At 34.8% G+C, this 19,981-nt stretch overlaps 2 protein-coding genes across 4 annotated transcripts; one reads left to right on the plus strand and one right to left on the minus strand.

The window, feature by feature from the left end:
* Positions 1–493: 493 nt before the first annotated feature.
* LOC140044549 (uncharacterized) lies at positions 494–4,680 on the minus strand. 3 transcript variants are annotated; one of them, XM_072089108.1, is made up of 5 exons: positions 4,570–4,680; positions 2,636–3,095; positions 2,272–2,407; positions 2,110–2,177; positions 494–1,637 (listed from the first exon to the last, which is right to left on the minus strand). In XM_072089108.1, the coding sequence occupies exons 1-5, from the start codon at positions 4,627–4,629 to the stop codon at positions 1,393–1,395; spliced, it is 969 nt and encodes a 322-aa protein (XP_071945209.1). In that variant the 5' UTR covers positions 4,630–4,680; the 3' UTR covers positions 494–1,392. The 3 variants fall into 3 exon arrangements, with proteins under 3 accessions (XP_071945209.1, XP_071945211.1, XP_071945210.1); XM_072089110.1 differs by having other exon boundaries at positions 4,566–4,670; XM_072089109.1 differs by lacking the exon at positions 4,570–4,680 and adding an exon at positions 3,213–3,350.
* A 567-nt stretch (positions 4,681–5,247) lies between these two features.
* Positions 5,248–19,935, plus strand: LOC140043550 (synergin gamma-like). Its single transcript, XM_072088075.1, has 17 exons — positions 5,248–5,322; positions 6,760–6,782; positions 6,960–7,123; positions 7,512–7,600; positions 7,750–7,934; positions 8,315–8,758; positions 9,281–9,715; positions 10,549–10,846; positions 11,794–12,016; positions 12,421–12,598; positions 13,049–13,216; positions 14,036–14,173; positions 15,132–16,712; positions 17,197–17,303; positions 17,569–17,719; positions 18,076–18,224; positions 18,869–19,935. Exons 1-17 carry the CDS (start codon positions 5,306–5,308, stop codon positions 19,106–19,108), a joined length of 4,590 nt encoding a protein of 1,529 aa, XP_071944176.1. The 5' UTR covers positions 5,248–5,305; the 3' UTR covers positions 19,109–19,935.
* The last annotated feature ends 46 nt before the right edge of the window (positions 19,936–19,981 follow it).

The raw sequence follows: 19,981 nt of genomic DNA on the forward strand, positions 1-19,981 counted from the left end.
TGATGTTCAGTTTTTTCTTTCCGTGTCAAATATTAATTGATAAATAGCTTTGATTGATACCAACAAGTAAAATAAACGTCTTTCGGTTGCAACAAAAATATTTCTAATTTCATGTTTTGCGACAGATATCCGCTTTTTTAAAGCAGAAATAAGTTGTCGGTATTAAACCTTGCTGCTGTAAGATATGTGAATCGATGAAAATGCTGAATGTTTTATATTGATGAACCTATATTGGGGGCGTCACCGTTATATAATTAGCAAGAACACAAGGATGTACCAAGACTGCGTTAAAGATGAGCTGAGATGAAATCATATCTATACCTCATGAATATTAAACGGCAATCAGCGAAATTAGAACGCGTTTTAAGTTGCATGTCAACGGAGAAATGCGTTTACAAATACAATAGGAAAACGGTCCTTCTTCTTTCATCTTTTTTATTCAATCAATGATGGATTTTACAAAGGATTAAATGATATTATAACTGAAGTTCCCAAAGTGTTCGCTGTAAAATGTAAAGAGAATAGCATGCCGTAGTAAAACACTTGAAACACTAATCTATAACAACTAAAGAAACTAAGTTTTAATTTTAAAATATTTTCTCAATTGTACTAGAATTGAAAGCAATGATTCATAATGTCTAATGTTTCCCCTAACTAATACTAGTTTATGTTGCAAGATCAATTGAATTCGTTACAAAAAAATTAACGGATGCTTTTAACCTTTAAATCTGCTTGGGCCTAACATAGGAACTAATTCAATTTCGAAGAAGATAACTTAACCCTGTTTTTATATTTTAAAGACGAAAAACAAGAATAAGAAATATCAGTAATAAAATTTAACTATATATAAATAAGATTAAACTATTTTAATATTAATATCATATTATTTATTATAATTTTTATTTTTTTGTAGAATGCATGCATATAAGAACGTATCAGATTTTGTAAATCCACAGTGCGTGGTTTTGTTACATTTTTTGGAATAAAGTTACCTATATATATATATATATATATATATATATTTAGATTATACATTGTAAATGATCGGAAGTCATAATGCTTAGTAAAATGTGGGAGGATGGATGTATAGGCTAGTAGTAGGGTCTAAGTAGATAAGAAACTAAAGTTGCTATTTATTGTCGTCAGATAGTACGAAAATCGTGTGCAAAAACGGCTAAAGCTAAAAAATGCGACATTAAGTTTGCGGTCGATTTCTCATCACTTTATCGCTTAAGCTTGGTTCCCACTAGAACGCAACGCAAGGACGTAAGCCGCAACGCAATTGACCAATCACAAGAAACGGTTCGAATAATTCTTTGCTTGATTTGGTCAATTCGCTTGCGTTGCGGCTTACGTCCTTGCGTTGCGTTCTAGTGGGAACCAAGATTAAACCTACAAAATGCGACATTCAGTGTGCGGTCGATTTCGCATCACTTTATCGCCTTGGCGCGTACAACATTGTATTATGTTCAACATTGTTTTGTGTGTTTGTGGATCAACTTCATGATCACGGACTGTATAGTTACGAACTGTGAAGATGAACTGGATTCCCAGATCTTCCAGATCACTGACAATCTCTTCCACTCGATGCTCCTTTGCTTCGTCTATGTGAGTAACGACTGCTATTGGAAGTTCACCTGAAAATATAGTAGTATAGAGTTAGCCTAGTCTCAAGCTCTGTTTACACTATCAAACTTTATGTCGCAAAAAAATGTGATTTGTCCATCTATGGACATGATGATGTCTTATCACTACCAGATGTGTGCATATCACCATAATTGGGTACATCACACCAACTAGTTTGATAGTGTAGACAGGGCCTTAGTTTGCAAACTCTGAGTTCGCCCAGAAAGGTTTAGCCAGCGGTAGATCAGTAGACAGTCTAACAAGATAACTAATGTCATGCTATCCTGGAGATACAGTGTATAAACTGTCCTCACAAACTTCTCCAAACAGTGAAAAACTCTGAACTTGTAAACGAAGTAAAAATTTCCAAGTCTAGAAAAATAGTTGAGGCTACTGTGAAGAAGGACAAAATTTCACTTTGATTAAGTTCCTGAATAAGTTCAAGTCAATCGTTCGTGTAACTTTGGTGACATGCATACTCACTCGTAGCCATTTTTATTCGTTTTGCAAACTCCCCCATCTCTTTCACACGGAGTGTACGATCAGAAGCTCTGGGAGAAAAGAAAATGGTTAGAACCATTAGTATTAATAGTTCATGCCCCAAGGGACGACATTATTAGGTATATATCCTGGTATTGTACTTACCTGACAACAAGCAGAGCAATATGAATCTGGCAATCTTTAGTGTCTCCTCCTCGTAACGCCATCTCTTTTGCGTCAACTAGCTTATCAACGACGTTCCTATTCCAGTTCACATTGTCAGAATTTTCACGTAAACCACCTAAAATGGACAAATGTAAATAATCAATACAGGAATAATGATGATGATGATAATGATGATAATGATGATAATGATGCTGATGATGATAATGATGATGATTTATACCATAAATGCGCAAAACCATTTCAATTTAAAGACTAAATGAAGTTGACTTGAACATGTAGGTATAGATGTTTAACATAATACCATCTTAATGGGTTTTTAATTGTTTAAAAAGTTACTTCGTACATAATTGTGTAGCTACGACAGCTACAGTAGCTTCGTCGAAATCCGGCATACCACGGTTGTCGAACACCGCAATCTGATCTGTCAAGAACACTTTGAGAAAGCCTCTGGTCTTACTGTCATCTGTCGTGTTACACACACCAGTTCGTTCGCCTGTAATATCCTCGTATGCTTTCTTCTGATCGTAGCCTAAGACATATTTAAGTGAATTGATGAGACAGGATTTGCCGGATCCAACTGAGCCGAAGACGGCGATGTATAGTTCTTTAGGAAGGTCTTCAGCGAGTGGTCTGTCAGTGGGTTCTAGAGTCGTACTTGGCTTGTATCTTTTAAGCGTCTTCAAAGTTTGCCTAGCCTCTTTATCAAGATCAATGATGTTCAGTTGACGTAAAAACTGATAGCCAGGGGCATACATTATGACGTAATCAGTGCCAGGAATTTTTAAACCTTCTTCCAAATTATACTAAAAAGTAATAAATGAAAATATGTTTAGTTTATACAAGTGGTGACGGACGGAATTTAAATTTTGCATTAATAATACAACGCTCAAATGAAAGAATAGTAACTACATTAACATTACCTTTAAAATGTCATTTCTCAGTGACAAAGTACAGTAGTGTCATTTCATAAGAATTTCCTAGACCTAAAATTCAATATACGTTCACGCTCAGACTGTAGTACTTTGTAAACATCCAGATTGTACGCTAGCGGCACACAAACTAATATTGATCTCTGCCAATTTATTTTTCTAATCTATTTATATTTGATCTGTTAACAATGATGTCATATCGATTAGTATTGATTAGTTTATTGTATAAATGATAGTTTGATGGTTTAATCGGATCATAGGATCAAAGAAAATATCGCCGTGGGAACAGACATTATGACGATAATTTAACCTACAAAATAATTGTCATTAATAGTACATCTATTGTATAATTATACATACTAATAGTAGTATAAATATATCGAAAAAAAAGTATCGCAAGTTTTCACACGGCACTCTTTCAATTATATTATGCACACGGCACTTTTGCTTGAAAGTTTTAGCAGAATGTGAAAGTTCAAGAGTCGCGTATAATGTAACTAAGAATAATATGGTATTAAGACTAAGTAAATTTACTGAAAGCCAACAATGATGACGATGGTAAATAGAGCTCTAAAGCAAGATTGGTAAATCGAAAGAAGATTGATATTTAGATTAATTTTTAAAGCTCCGTCTTCACTACCAAATAAAAAAATGTGATGTGCCCAAATATGGCAGTGAAATGACATCATCATGTCCATATTATCGGCACATCACATTTTTTTGTCACATAAAGTTTGATAGTGTAGACAGATAAGCATTGTATGTAGATTATAATTATTATTAATGATAATAAGGTTGACGATTTGATTGTTGATGGATTCAAGAGTGAGTTCAATAATTTTAAAACAATTAATGTTGACAAAAAGTAGGAGGAGGCCTAGAGGTTGATTTTACTGGCAATGATGACGGTAATGAAAATGATACTGAAAACGACAATAAGTGACAATAAGTATGATGATGATGATGACACTGTTGATGAAGAAAAGAATGATGATGCTAATTAAAGATGATGACGACAATGGTGAAGATGATACTAATGAAAACGGATGACAATAAGTATAAAGACGATCGACCGTTTTGATGAAAAGTATGATGATGGTGTTAATTAGTAGTGATGCTGAAGAGGAGGCAGAGGAGAAATATGATGATGATGATGATGATGACGATGATGGTGATGATGATGATTATGATGATTGAGAAGATGATGAATGATACTGATTGATAATAATGATGGTGATGATAATGGTGACGGCATATCGCAATCAACCAGGATGATGGCGAAACCCGTTGATAATGATTATGATATTGAAGATGATAATGATGATAACATTGATGAAAACCTACTTACAACCTCGGTTTTCTTGGTTCCCGGTAATCTTGGTTCAGCCGGTATTAATATCTCTGACATCCTCGTGCGAATGAAGCGCACATTTTGATTTGTACGTCTGGTCCTGTGCTCACAAAGTCAAATACTGTGATCAGCAAAACGAAATTAAATCAATTTATTTCGCTTCATTGGTAATAATACAAATACAAAAATGTGGGTGGTGGTTAAATCAGGTACCATGCAAAACAGGGTGTTCAATTATCGATTTGTATTGATCCGCCTGTTGATCGTTTATTTAGGACGTCCACGTCAACATATTACAATAATCATTTGTGATTGTAATGATACTTTTTCCATAAATTTATTATCACTTATCAAACTTTACGAAGGCCAAAACCACGGTAAATTTATGATAAATCGATCGTACAGTATTCGAAACGTGTATGAACAATTGATTAGGCCTACAGTACTGTAAAAAGAAATGATAAAATATTTGACTGAAATAGGCTATTATTTAAAAGATTTTATCTACAAGAAATAGTCATATTGACTGTGTGTGATGTAATTATAAAACAGTATAGCGCCACCAATATAATCTAAAAAATAAACTTTCCGTTGGTGGCGGGCGCTGCTCCTTTCACAAAAAAAATCGTCTGCTGCTACTGGATTGAAAAGTACTTTCTGCCTCTTTTTTGGCCTAATAGTAGTAGCCTAGGAGGCTAGACCTATTCAATCTTATCTTACTGGTCGAAATAATATGTCTTTTAATAACAGGTAGATTAAATGTTTCTTACACAGCAACTTCATCTTTACGACCCTAACACTTTAGGCCTAGCCTAGCATGACCTAAAACTAAAAGGCTAGCCTAGAGGCCTAGGCCTAGGTAGGCTAGCCTATCCTCTAGCTAGTAGTAGGCTAGGCTGACCCAGTTTGACTGACTGTCTGAGCTGTGTGGGCGGTACACACAGCAGGTGGACTGAGCGAGGATTGATTTTATTCTGCCTACCCAGCAGAAGATTTGATCTAGGCCTAGGCCTAGCTAGGCTAGCCGGCGCTAGTTATAATAATAATATGCTAGGCTAGGCCCAGGGGCCTAGCCTAGTTAGGGCCTAGCCTAGGCCTAGGGCCTAGGCCTTTTTTTAACTAAAACTAAATATCTTACAAATTTAATTAACGCTAAAGATGCATTGTCCCTTTGTCAATAAAAAAAAAATAAAAAGATTTCGAAAAAAAGTGGGTCATTTTGAAGTATCATAATAGTTATTAACTTTTACCAAAAAATAGTCAGAAAAAAATCATTTAACTTAAATACATACGTTTTTTGGTTCAAAAAATAACTTTGACTTCCATCCAGTCAAAGTTTTCGATCAAAACATATCTCATAATGCAATGCGCACATTTGGCTGCTCTGTATGCATAATCATAAAACTTCCTCGCGATCTGTGTGAAAACACCTTCTCAACAGTGACAAGTTGTAAACAATCGTAATTAGCATCATGCATGTATACTCATGGTTTGAAATCTTTGTTTTCCAGACGAAATGTAATCAAATTAATTTAGCTATTAATTACGTAAAATTGTTGTTTTTGTCTTGAATTTTTTTTAAAGTGAATAACTTTAATATTACTTTGATATGGCCAATTAAAATTTAGTATATTTTGACCTTCATTTTTTGGTGTTTCAAGGGACAATACATCTTTAATTAAGGCCTAGCCTCTAGCCTAGCTAGTCTCTATCTAGGCCCTACTAGGCTAGGCTAGTACTAATTAAAATATACTGTAATGCACTTGTCAATTGTATGACTCACTATACGACCCCCGGGAGAGGTGCGTCATGGGTGTGTCATTTACAAATAATTACTGACGCAGGGGTGCGTCAAAAAACCTAGATGGTACGTCACATCAATGAACAAGGTGTGTCAATGTCCGTCACTTTACCACCCACCATATCATAAACAACATGGTCACAGTGCGTCAAAATGGGTGCGTCATGGTCACCTAAAGGTAAGTCACCTTTTTGTAAAAGTATGACGCATATCGAACAAATGACGCACCTCTCCCGGGGGTCGTATAGTGGGTCATACAATTGACAAGTGCATAAGCTATATAAATTATAATAATATCATAAATTGAGTGGAGGAGACTGGAACCAGGTATGCCTAACCTACAATACTTTTTTATAACAATTTTTTTTCAAAATTTTGTTTTCTAGAAATCCTCAAGTGCCAAATCCTGGTAAGTTTAAATGACTAGACCTCGGCTTTAAATAAAAACAATAAATATAAAATATTTCTCGGTAAGTTATGATAATTAATTCCATTTAAAGTGCATACCTTTATAGTATTTCTCCCAATTCATAACAGAAGCACTAAAAGCTATTAAATTCTCATGTATGTTTGATGATAATTTTAGGTACAATGAATAGGTTACCAGGGCAACAGCAACTAACCCCCGGCCAGATGCAGCAGGGCATGATGGGAGTTATGCCTAATCAACAATTTCCCATGATGCAACAAGGGATGATTCCGGGACAAATGTACCATCAGCAAATGTATGCGAGACAAATGAATCCTCAGGTAACATTACATGAAAATGAGTTAATATAAATGTACCAGTAGCAACATGGTTATTTCAGTGTGTACAGTTAATGTCACCAAACAATGTTCTACACCAATGGCTAAACTCATAGATAACAACACACAGTTAATATGTATTCATAATTATTTATTATAAACCCCAACTTTACAAATAACACAGGTTTCCCGGCATGAAACACTGACACAATGATCGTAGTGAAAGCACATAATTGTCACATACAATCAATGTTACCATCTACAGTATAGGAACTTGACTACCCAAGTTCCTAAAAATAAACCAACTCTAGTATTACTAGTTATGTTATTCCATAATCTGAATACCCAAGTCAATCAATTAAAAGCACCAACTTGATTACGCATAATATAGAACTTTCAAGGTATGCCAGGCCCTGGTCAACAACAAGCCTACAATATGCAGATGCAGGGATATATGATGCAAAGGGTACCTTTTCAAGGGTAAGTCACTATTTGTTTATTTCAACTTTATTAGAAAAAAACTTTCATAGCTTCAGTACATTTTGTCTTACCTTTGTCAGTTTTTCTTTGTACTGAAGGTTTGTAAAGTTAGAATTAATTAAGAATATTGATACTTTTTTTCTGATTAGGTCACCACATGAACAAGAAGAAATGAAGAAGAAAATGGAAAAAGACAAAAAAGACCGTCAGTTCCAAGAGCAACAGAGACGCCTTAAAAGTATGGAAAAACCTGGCGTCAGAAGTGGTGTTAATCCTCTTGATGATTTGATTGGACGACAGTTGGGCCAGGACTCCAGGAAGCACCCACCAGGAGGTAATACTTGCATTCTCTCTCAGAGACATTTTAGTAGTAGAAGCACCCAGTAGTTAAAGAGTTTCCACCTGAAAATTGTTTTATTTGTTAAATATGCCATTTCATGTTACAAAATAATTATTCACTTTGACAAAAATACAAAGCAATACAATGATACAAAAATGATTACTTTATTTGTTTATATTTAGTAAATATGATTCAAGAGATTCAAATTTCATTCTCATCCATTTCTTGAAATTCCATTGCTTGCATTAAAAATTGCAAAATAATATTTATTCACTTTGACCATGGAGGAAATATAAATATTTCTTCCATGCTTTGAACACGGCGAATACAATACAATGATATAACAATTATTTACTTTAATTGTTTACATTTAGTAAATATGCCTGGAAGTTACATGCAAGGAGGTAATTACATGCAACAGTTACCCCAAGCAAATAGACCAGGGATGCAACAGATGGGAATGTACCAAACTCAGACAATACAATCTCAGCATCTAGGTATTCAACAACAACAGCAGTATATGGCTACTCAAATGCAGAGCTTCCAAGGAATGGTAGCCCCCGGCCAACAGTCCCAAAGTATGATGGCATCTCAGATGATGTCTAATCAACCATCACAAGGCATGATGCCAAACCAGATTCCAGTGACCGCTAACCAACAACCGCAAGGCATGATGCCGACTCAGAATCCAGTGTCTGCTGGTCAACAGTCTCAAGGTATGATGTCATCTCAGATGATGTCTAACCAACCATCACAAGGCATGATGCCAAACCAGATTCCAGTATCAGCTAACCAACAACCGCAAGGAATGATACAAGGCATGATTTTTTTTAAACAATTTTTATCTTTTTAATTCTTACTTTTGCTTGAAAATAAATACAACTTAAAATGCGTTTTTATCTTTAATTAATTTTTATACATGTTAACGTTAATGCATTTTCTTTCTTTTATAATCTATCGAATTAACTTTTTTTATAAATACAAATATGATGCGTTTTTGTCTTTAATTACATTGTTATACATGTCATCATTAATACATATCCTTTCTTTTATAATCTTATACACTAATTATACTTATATATTTTTTTTTATACATACATTATCAATTAACAAAAATTGTTTTCTCTTTTTACCAATTTTATCTTTTTAATTCTTGCTTTGCTTGAAAATAAATACAAATTAAAATGCATTTTTATCTTATATCTTATATTATAGTTAAGGGGATAATATTTTTCTTTGAAATAATGCAGCAAAATAAAAGGTATATAGTTTAAAGTACAAAACATATCGGTCATGACCAACAGATAGTATAAAATCATTCATTTTTTTCTCAAATACAGGCATGATGCCAAACCAGATTTCAGCGACTAGCAAACAACCGCAAGGTATGATAAACCAGGCCGGTATGAATGTATTACAACCACAGAATACACTACAACCAGCACCTGATAATTCTGCTGTGAGTAATGACTTCGGAGACTTTCACCAAGGACCAACCATGGCTTCTCAACCTGCCAACAATAAAGTAACTTCATTCTCAACAGAGATAACAACACATGTAACCACAAGCCAGCCACATGTAGTACAAAGTAGTGACAGTGATTTTGGTAGCTTCCATCAGGTACCGGTGAAATCAACAGATGAGGTTGCTGTTCAAAAGGAGAGTCCTGAAGAACCAGCACCAGTTTTGGAAGAAAGTTTTGGCGAATTTGAGAAAGGACCTCAGGTGCAAACAGTTACACAAGAAGATGTAGCAAATACAAAAGAACCAGGAGGTGAGGCATTGATATATATGTGGTGTTACGATAACAAAAACGGATACGTCACACATTTGTGAAACTTTTGAGTTCATAAAGCGTATTCGTGTTGACGAATATCACCAGTCATATTCGTAATTACAAAACTAGTATAGTTTTAATCGATTTTGCATTTGAATCAGGAATGATTCATGATTAAAATATAATTATACTTTTATTGAAAGTAATTTACTAAAGTAATTTACTAAAATGCCAGGTCAATTTTGATAAATAGCAGTTTTTAAAGTCCTCACTCGCTTTGATGTTACGCTAGGCCTAGGCAGCCAAGCAACACGTACCTGCACTTCGCTCAAATTTACAGCAGTCATATTTTGGATGGCGCCCTCAATATTTCATTGCCATGCAAAACAAATTTTTACTGGCTTACGAAAAACGAATACGTTTTCGTTATCGTATTCGTAAGATTGCGAAAACTCCCTATTAACATAATACAGCCCAACTGTGAATTTAAATATTGAAAGCATAGCTTAACTGTAGAGGATATTATTAAAACAGTTGTAGGCATCTGCATTAATAGTAATGATATCCAGGATCGGGAGTTGAAATCCAACGCTAGTCACATTACTTGTAAGTTTGCCTCTCTCCACCCAGGTGTACAAATAGGTACCTGGTCAAAGGTCAAAACATAATGCGCTAAGGCTGCATTATGGGTGTATGTATCTATTCATGTTTGATCAAAAAATAACCCTGGGTAATAATGTGAAGCACTTAGAGGCTTTACGCATAAAGTGCTATATAAGAATGAAATAGCATATTATTATCATCAAGATATTTGTTATTTTTCTCTGTAGCTTTATCTTTAGAGGAGATGATGTCAAAATCAACAAACTTAAGCGCAGCAGCACCAAAGACCTCTCGCAAAATGTTCAACCAAAAGAAATCATTGAATGAGGTCAAAACATCAACATCGAAAACACAGAAAGTGTTTAATGATAGTACAAAGGCAAGAGTGTGGTCTGGATCAGACAGTCTTGCAGGGATGTTTGCTGGGAAGAGCAAAGGAACTATAGAAGGAAGTATAGCAACTGCAGAGGAGAACATTCAACAACAAGAAGTTTCTAGTAATGTTGATAAAGAATTTCCAAACTGGTAAGAAACTGTTCAGTCCCTAATGACTGATAATAATAATGACCTGATAATTTAAGCTTTGTTTATTATGACCTGGTTGTTTTCAGTTGATTTGTCTTGACCTGTTTCCCACTTGTCTTTGTCCCTTCATTCTGTATCCCAGGCAGACCTGACTCAAGATTCTGCATCTTTCTGGGATCCTGCCTGCTTCCTTCCCCCCCCCCCCCCCCCCCAGGCTCATTTTTATTTGTATATGTTTATTTTTATTTCATTATTGTTTCAATCTTTAAAGGAAGAAAAATAAATGTTGTTTTTTAATTTGAATATTTGGGCATTTTATAAAGGGGTTGTCAATATTGGTAGTACTGTTTAGTGCTTGTAACGATATAGGCAAGGATAGCAATCACAATACAGTAATATCCGCAAAAGTAATAATACCGTTCAAAATATACACTACATGAACAAAGACAGATCTTTAATTTCCATAAGAAAAAAAATATTGACATATCAAGAGGCTTCTTAGAACATACTTGTTTAATAATGCATTTTATTACCATTTTTTCTCCGCTTCCATGCCACCTAGATTGTTTCAGATCTAGTTTATATAGAGCCTAAGTCTGTGATGACCGAGACACATCTGGTGCTCACCGGGGTTCATTTAGACCCTGGTTAGCGACAAGGGTGTATCCCCTTACTTCGCTTTGGGTTTGTTTTTTGACTTGGTTGGACTCCCTTTAATCATATTAGTTTATGTTCAGCACTTAGAGGTTTCACAATATTAAGCACTATATAACTCCAGGATATTGTTGTTGTTATTATTATTATATCTGACATAATATGACATAACATATCCACGACCTAGCGACCAGTAACCACATATATCTTAAACACCAAGCTACACATCTGAAGCTAAGTTAAGGTAAAAAAGTCTTTGGCAGAGTACTGAATCACATTTTTTTCTTTTAAAGGTGCTACAATGAGGCCAGCTTACCACTTGTGTATCATCAGGTATTAGAAGCCACTTGGAACGGTACTGAAGTACAGACAGACAAGCTTCGGCCAATTCTGATGTGTTCCAACTTGGACAATATGACGTTAGGCCACATATGGTCCCTTGTTAACAACACTAAGCCAGGCCAGTTAACAAAACAAGAGATATATACGGCGCTAGCACTGATTGCACTTGCTCAGGTTTATATACATTTTTTTTTTCATTTCCAATCCTGTGAATTTGAAGTAAGAGTGACGTAATATTTGAATAGAATTACCTATTACCTTCAAAATTCCAGGCTTAATGCTATGCGTTTTACATATACAGTATATTCAATATTTAGTTTTCATATTGGACAGTTACTAACTCGTGGAGCTGTAGCTCGGTGGTTACGTGCTTGCCTTCCAGTCCCAAGGTCTAGTTCAATCCTGACCTAGTGTCGCGTCTCTTTCAACTCCACTCCCTAAGTCTCAAATTTATAAGCACGATAAATAATAAAATAGTTTATCCATCCTGTAATTGGCGAGTTTGTGCCATCGCTGTTGGATGAAATTGAATTGAAAATTTTAAAAATGTAATTATTATTATTTTTATTACTATGCAGAATAGAGTAACACCACTTACTATTGAGATGCTGAACAACTTCAGAGAAGCTCCTGTACCCCAGTTGGTTCCAAAACAAAATGCATCGGAGAACAGTAAGCAAAGACTGTCTGCGAACGTAGTAAAAGATACTAATGATGATTTCACTCCATTTCAAGAAGCTCCTAAACAAGTTCAAGGCAAGTTACTCAAAGATGTACATACATATATGTACAGTCTACTCTCCCAATACCGGACACCTCTGGGCTGGCCCAATACAGTATGTCTGGTATTCAGAATGTGTTTTTAATAGTAAAAACAAATTGGACTTTTGGGCCTCAAGAAAAGTCTGGTTTTGGGAGAGTTTTCAGTTTACTGTATATACTAAGAATGATAAATTTTAATTTTAATTATTTAATAATAATAATAATTTAATAATTTTAATAATTTTAATTCTATCTTTGATTGAATTAAAGTAGACTAAAAAAAGAAAGTAGAAAAATGAGGAAATCTGTGAGAATGAGAAAAAGTCCCCCCAACTGAGCTCCAACCCCTTCGTTTCAAATTAATTAATACATTTTCAGTATATCACCAGACAATTTAGAATTTGTTCTGTGCCTGTAGTGTTTATATTTATTCAATATTTACAGCATCCACGCATCCTAACCTCTCCCAACCAATGCAGTTTCCATCTTTTGAAAATCAAAATGTGATGATGCCAACATCATCATCATCAAACATTGTTCCTCATCCTCCAGCAAGCACGACAAACGATGTGCTAAGTGATGACCTTGAGATGGTGTCATATTTTGATCAAGGTATGGTATTTTAAAAATTGTTTTCTGAAATGATGTTTGTGTATGTCCGCTCCTGTTCTAAAGCTCTGTCTACACTATCAAAACCAGTGTGATGTGACCAAATATGGTAGTGATATGTCCAAATATGGTAGGCTCGATATGACATCATGCCCATATATGGGCATATCACATAAAGGTTGATAGTGTAAACAGAGCTTAACTATTATGTATTCCTCTAGTTAAAGACCTCTTATGGGGCATACAGTGTAGTTAACAAATTGTATTCTCTGAGTAGACTCCAAAGGTGAGCTTATACTATCAATACTGATTAAAAATTAAATGTATTGATGATGTTGGTACAAAAATATGGTATTATAAACAGGCTTTAAATACAAAACATTCATTATTTTTTTACATAACACTTCTGTCAAGTATCGAATCATAAACTCATTACAAAATGTACAGCTCTAAATTTGGCTGTTATAGAAGGTCGATTTTCTGACCATTTTTACATCAACAAAATATGAGCATGCAATAGTACTGTATCTTCTACTATCATTAAATGGGACAAAATAATGCACACAAATGAACCAATCAAATGGGAAGTGTGTTTTAAGAAAGTTTTTATGTAAGAGTGTTGATGTTGCAATATAATCTAAAGTTCTGTCTACACTATCAAACTTTATGTGACAAAAAAAATGTGATTTGCCCATATATGGACATGATGATCAGACTTGAGCACATCACATTTTGTTGTCAAACTAGTTTGATAGTGTAGACTTAATATCTTCCATATTGTAAATAATGTATTTTTATATAATAACTGCAACAATTAATCAGGGATGAAATCATACAACTTCCTTGAGTCTAAATCGTGTAACTCGAGTTGTCACAGCTCCCCAATAACTTCAAGTCATGACACAGCCCTTGACAAACTTTGGAAACCTGCTTGCGGAGAATCATCTAGCCCATCAACAGGTTTGTGTTGGATGATATGTAGCCCAAATTGATGTGAAGTTGTTTTTTTTTAACCCTATAGCTCATACCACTTGATCTTTAGAATGTCACTTTAGTACTAACATTTTTGTAGAAGAATACCGTACTTGATTCATTTATTCACACCTTTATGAATCGATTTCTGTTCGTTTGTTCCTTACCACCACCATCTACAGTACAATGCCAACACCAAATTGCATGTAAAAATGTCGTCCATACAAAGCATATTGCATAGTAAAAAATGTTTGTTATCCTAGAAGTTTGGTTTACATTGTTGTCATTTATTATTGAATGAATACAATATTTTCCATTAAATTTAAATTTTAAAAGTTCATTCATCTAATATGTATTGCTATCATTTTCATGTTTTTAATGTGTGAAATATGAGCAAAAGGTATCTAATAAATAGATTTTAAAATTAAATTTAAAACTGTATTTAAAATCTTATCTTTGTTATTACTCCCACAAGTACCAAGCTCTCAAGCGTGGTTCTCACTAGCGACGCAACACAAGGACGTAACGCAACGCAAGTGAATTGACCAATCACAAGCGATGGCTTATTCGCTTGTGATTACTAACTGTCTATAACTTCGCTTGTAATTGGTTAAAACGCTTGCGTTGCGTTTACGTCCTTGCGTTACGTTCTAGTGGGTTTTTTTAAAAGGAATGTTTGTATTCCAAGTTATAACCTCTCGTTTCCACTGCCTGAACACATGCACTTAAATTTATCTGCAACACATTTGAAACACACATAAACAATGCACAATCACCCGCAAAAGAGAAAGATTTGTTGAATTAAATTTTACACAATATTTGTTATATCCTTGTCTCTCACCAAATTTTTTCCTAGATCAAATATATAATTTTATCCTCAAAATTAATTTAAATTGTTTAATAATTAACTTTGAGTAAATTAAAATTAAATTGTTATTCTCAACAGACGAAGATTTTACAGAATTCCAATCGGGCTCAGGTTCCTTGTCTCTTGAAGATCGGAAAAATGACTTTGATGATTTCAGTGAGATTTCTTCAAAAAAAGAAAGTAACATGGTTTCTTCAAGCTACGATAACAAACTTCCAACTGTGAAACCCACTGGAAAATCCCCTGGGAAATCCACTAGAAAATCTAATACCAAGCCAAACTTCAACATAAATTTTGATGCATATAAAAAAAATGATAAGAAAGGAACAAAGAAAATGCCATCTTCTGCATCAGTGCCAAAGTTAACCAAACTGGGAGAAGTCTTGCCAATTTCGGGATCTCAAAACCAGAAGGAAAAGAAAGAGGATTTTGCTGAATTTCAAGCGTTCTCTTCTGCCAATAATGTTACCAATTCCATCCAATCATCAAAGAAGTCAGAGAGTGTCAATGACTTTGGTAATTTCCAGCAGAGTAGTGGTTTTGCAGATTTCCAAAGCGTGAAGCACTCAGCATCAGACACTAATCTCATGGCTCTTGGCGACGTCGATAAATATTCAGCTTTGAGAACCATCATGGCAGATTCTTCAGATAAGAACAACTCTGAAGAACTCTTACAAACTAACTTTGATAGTGTGTCTCAAGCAAGCTCATCTGGTGTTCCTGGAAGTAGTGGAGGACAACCACCTATGTTGAATTTATTTGGAGATGAATCTCAACCCGCTTCTGACAACCAAAATGACGATGATGGATTCGCAGACTTTCAACATTTTCCTACTACGAATTCATCTTCCGATGTTTTTGCGAACTTCCAAACAGCGCCGTCGAACATTGACAAATCTGATGTATTTCCAGCATTTCAGAATAACCCTGGAATTCCAACCAATGTTGATAATTTTGGAGAATTCAAATCTTCTACAGCACCTAGTGAACTTAATAAAGTAGACAATGTCCAAAATACAGCTTCAATACCTGATGATGACTTTGCTAATTTCCAGTCTGCCCCAGCAGACATTAATTCTAAAAAGACCGAAAATAAATATGATGTATTTAAAAGCTTTCAAGCGGACACGCCCTCACTCTTCAAGAACTCTGAAGACACTATTCCATCTACTAATGACGATCAGTCAAATATAAATTTTAATTCGTTCAAGTCTGTTAATCCAATATCATCAGAACAGTCTAGCAATGGTTTTAAAAACAAGATGAATACTGGCGTAGAAGACGACGAAGATGATTTTGGTGACTTTACGTTTAATGAACCACCTCCCTTGGACGATCATAACTTTGGCGGTACGTCTGTTGAAGACGATCACTTCGGCGGTTTTGAAAGCAGTGTCGCGGATTACTATGGCGTTGAATTTGATTCCATTGATGACTTGCCAAAATCAACCAACCAACAAACCAAAAATACAAACTATTTTGGAACTTATCATGCAGATAAAAGCAAGAAAAGTCTGGGGAAATTAGAGTCAATCGCAAATCTTGACCTGAAGTCTTTTGATCTTGATTTGAATCTGGGTGGAAAGACCAGTGAGGAGGCAAAGGTACAGGATGATTCATTTGGGGAATTTAGCAGTGTACCACCAGATAACAATCAAGGTATGTAATTGCTGTACCAGTTATAATCCTGCCCTGGGGTTGATAATAAAAGCTCCATTTTTGGTGGGTGGGTTTTGTGGTTTGAGGTTAAAGGTCAATCAAATACTTTTATATATTGATATTGGTACGGTAATTGAGCTTTTGTTTCAGGACGGTAGAAAAGGAAGATTGTAATTTAACAGACTGACGAGTGGAACATGTAGTCCATTGAAAAACATGGTCTGTTAAATTATCACCTAATTCGTCTACCGTCTCAAAACAATTGATTCTTGGGTTTACTGTGTCATTCTGACCATATGTTGAGTGCTTATCAAAATGTTGATACTGTACTTCAAACTGTGTATGCATTTCATTAGACTTCTGCAATGAAAGGCTAGAGTGTAACCATCATTTTCAGCATTTTTAACCTGAATTTTAAATAACTGAAAATATTATTTTATGAGTAATGACTATTCTGGTACATATTTTGAATGATATTACACAGCTTTAACATCTACTGTAACGCATAGTCAAGATGCAGTTAGCCAGATGGTTGGAAGCACACCTGCCTTTGGTGGAGATCGCTATGCCATGCTTGCTGGTGATATACAGGTAAGTTAATCAGGAATCTAGATTGAATTCCTTGGTTCAAGTTAGGATTTTTTTCTCATAACCCAAGAACTTCACTCTTACAATACTTACAGTTTTTAATAGGACTTTGTTTATGTACTGTATAACATCTATTGTGGATATTTACCTTGTGAATAAATTCTGGACAGGGAAGTTGCTACTGTACAGCTGTATTGATTCTTGGCAATGTGCCAGACTAAGAAAATAAATGTACTCATGTATTTAATTGTTGTATATGATTATGCAGGATGATACTCGCCATGCAGTGTTATGGAAACGTTGTTTAACGAGTTGCCTGAAGGTAATCCAACAAGCCAATGACACGCTGAATAACATCAGCAGCTCCTCTGTTTGTAATGAAGTCATCAAGTCAGTAGATGGCGCAGAATATCTCAAAGGTAATTCCTTTTGTTCATTCTCTTAAGTTTTTTCTTCCTTTATTTCTTGGACTAGATAAAATAGTAGGTGAGGTATCATCTACAGTATTTTGACTGTTGGGTTGGAATTTCAAATTCAATGATTGTATTGTATTATATGATCAGTGGCTGTGATGTACTAGTACACTAGGTTAACCCTCTACTCATCTCGAAAGATGTACTAGGTTCTTTAAAGTGCATATGAACTAGATGTAGAAGCAAGCCATTTTTGTTTCTTACTCTCGCTCTCACCCGGACACAAGCTAGTATGAATAGTGAATAATTTAGTTTCATATAACTGCAGTACAATTTGGTATATTTTATTATTCATTTGACAGGTGTCATTGAAATATATCGTGTAGCTTGTCGCGTATCCACTTCTGTAGAAGCAGCGGGTGTTGGAACAGAAGAGCTAAACCTAATGCGCAAGAATATAGAGTTGGTTTGGAATAATCTATCTGCTTTCTTGGCTAGTGCTAGCATTCTGGTTAGTAGAACATACTGTATTGTTTCATTTTATTATGTTGTCATTTTTTTACTGTGGCCACACTGTCAACCAAGCCAATAAAAGAACAATAAATTAGACACATATTCAACCATTTCATCAGTGGTGTAACGCATAAGGCAATGAGTCCTGGTTTAACACTCCTAAGGGGCCCTTCATCGCTGCGTATTTGCATTAGAGTTACTCATTTATGCTCTGTGACCCCTTAAGCTTGGTTCCCACTTGGAATGACATAATAACCTCAGAAGTTAAGGTCACGCTATAGAGGGCGTTCATAGAGAGAACCTCGTGGGTTGAAGAGGTGAGATACATCATGGCGATGTAAGGTGTATAATAACCCAATAAAGGAGTACGTTTAAAGAGCTAGATGTCAAGATTGTTTATTGACTACTGTTATACTACCACTAATTACAATCAAAGGTTACAATAACACAACGTAAGTGATTTGACCAATCACAAGCAATGGATTATTCAAACAGGGGCTTGTTATTGGTAAACTCGCTTACGTTGCTCTGGGGCCCTGGATTTATCTAGTGAGCTTTCTCATAGCCGTTGCGCCACTGCATACCATTATAGTCATTTCCTAATCTGTATCTGATAATATTGGTAATATTTCTTTCTTACAGCCTGAAGACAAATCATTCCTCTTCAAAACGGCATTATTACATCCTGAACCTAGTAACATTAACATGGCGTGTGGTGTCTGTTTACTAAATGTTGACGCTAAAGTTAAATCACTGGATTGTTCTGAAGACAGTCATAAACTGATGTATGGCGGACGTCAGTATCACACAACATGTGCCAATCTCTGGGTGAACTTAGTGGATTCCATTCTGCCAGCTCTACCATTTAACCAGCTCCTATAGAGATCATTTCTTAGTGTTGAGGCTAAATCACTGCATCATGTAGAAACATCTGGGTGGACTAACTCAATACCAGTTTTAACAATTTAACAATACAAGAATTTTAATATTTGATACAGTATATATAAGATTAAATTGAAATACATATTTCTTGAAAATAATTATGTTAGAAATAAACAAAAACAAATGCACAATGATTTACCAATAACGTGTTATATACCAGTAATTTGTATAAATACAGTATATATTGTGAACTGTATATATATATATAGGGAGATCATTTAATATATCAATTATTTGTTTGTATTTAATGTGCTTGTTTAATAATGCATATTGAACGTGCTTGCTTATCAATACCACGATTCTGGGTTTTAAATCAAGTCCCATTTCACTTTGAAAATGTTTTCTGGTGGTTAGGGCTTCCGTTTAACAACACAGTGATTTAATGACGTCAAAAATTGTTTTCTGGAAATAAAATCAACTTTTGCCAAACTTAAATGCTGATGATGCTTTTGCGGTGCTGCTGAATTTAGACTGTATAAAGTATGGCTGTATATAATATATAAAGTATTATTATTTATTCGTGCAATGTACTGTAGGCTTAATACAATGTTTAAATAAACCTAGGTGAAGCAACTGTTCTCCATGATTGACCTATTTTTCAATTTCAAATTAAAGAACACTTCTTATTATGTGGCGTAAAAAATATTTTTATTCAATATTATTTCGCCTTGTGGAGACACGTAGTGAGAGACGTTAATTATGTTTGTGACATTGTCTGTGCTGATTTCCAACAACAGAAAAGGAAAATAAATACAATGTTTAAGACAACAAAATGTGTATTTTAAACAATTTTTTGATCAAGTACTTTTAAAA

Source organism: Antedon mediterranea, chromosome 3 (genome assembly GCF_964355755.1).
Source record: "Antedon mediterranea chromosome 3, ecAntMedi1.1, whole genome shotgun sequence".
NCBI classification, from domain to species: domain Eukaryota; kingdom Metazoa; phylum Echinodermata; class Crinoidea; order Comatulida; family Antedonidae; genus Antedon; species Antedon mediterranea.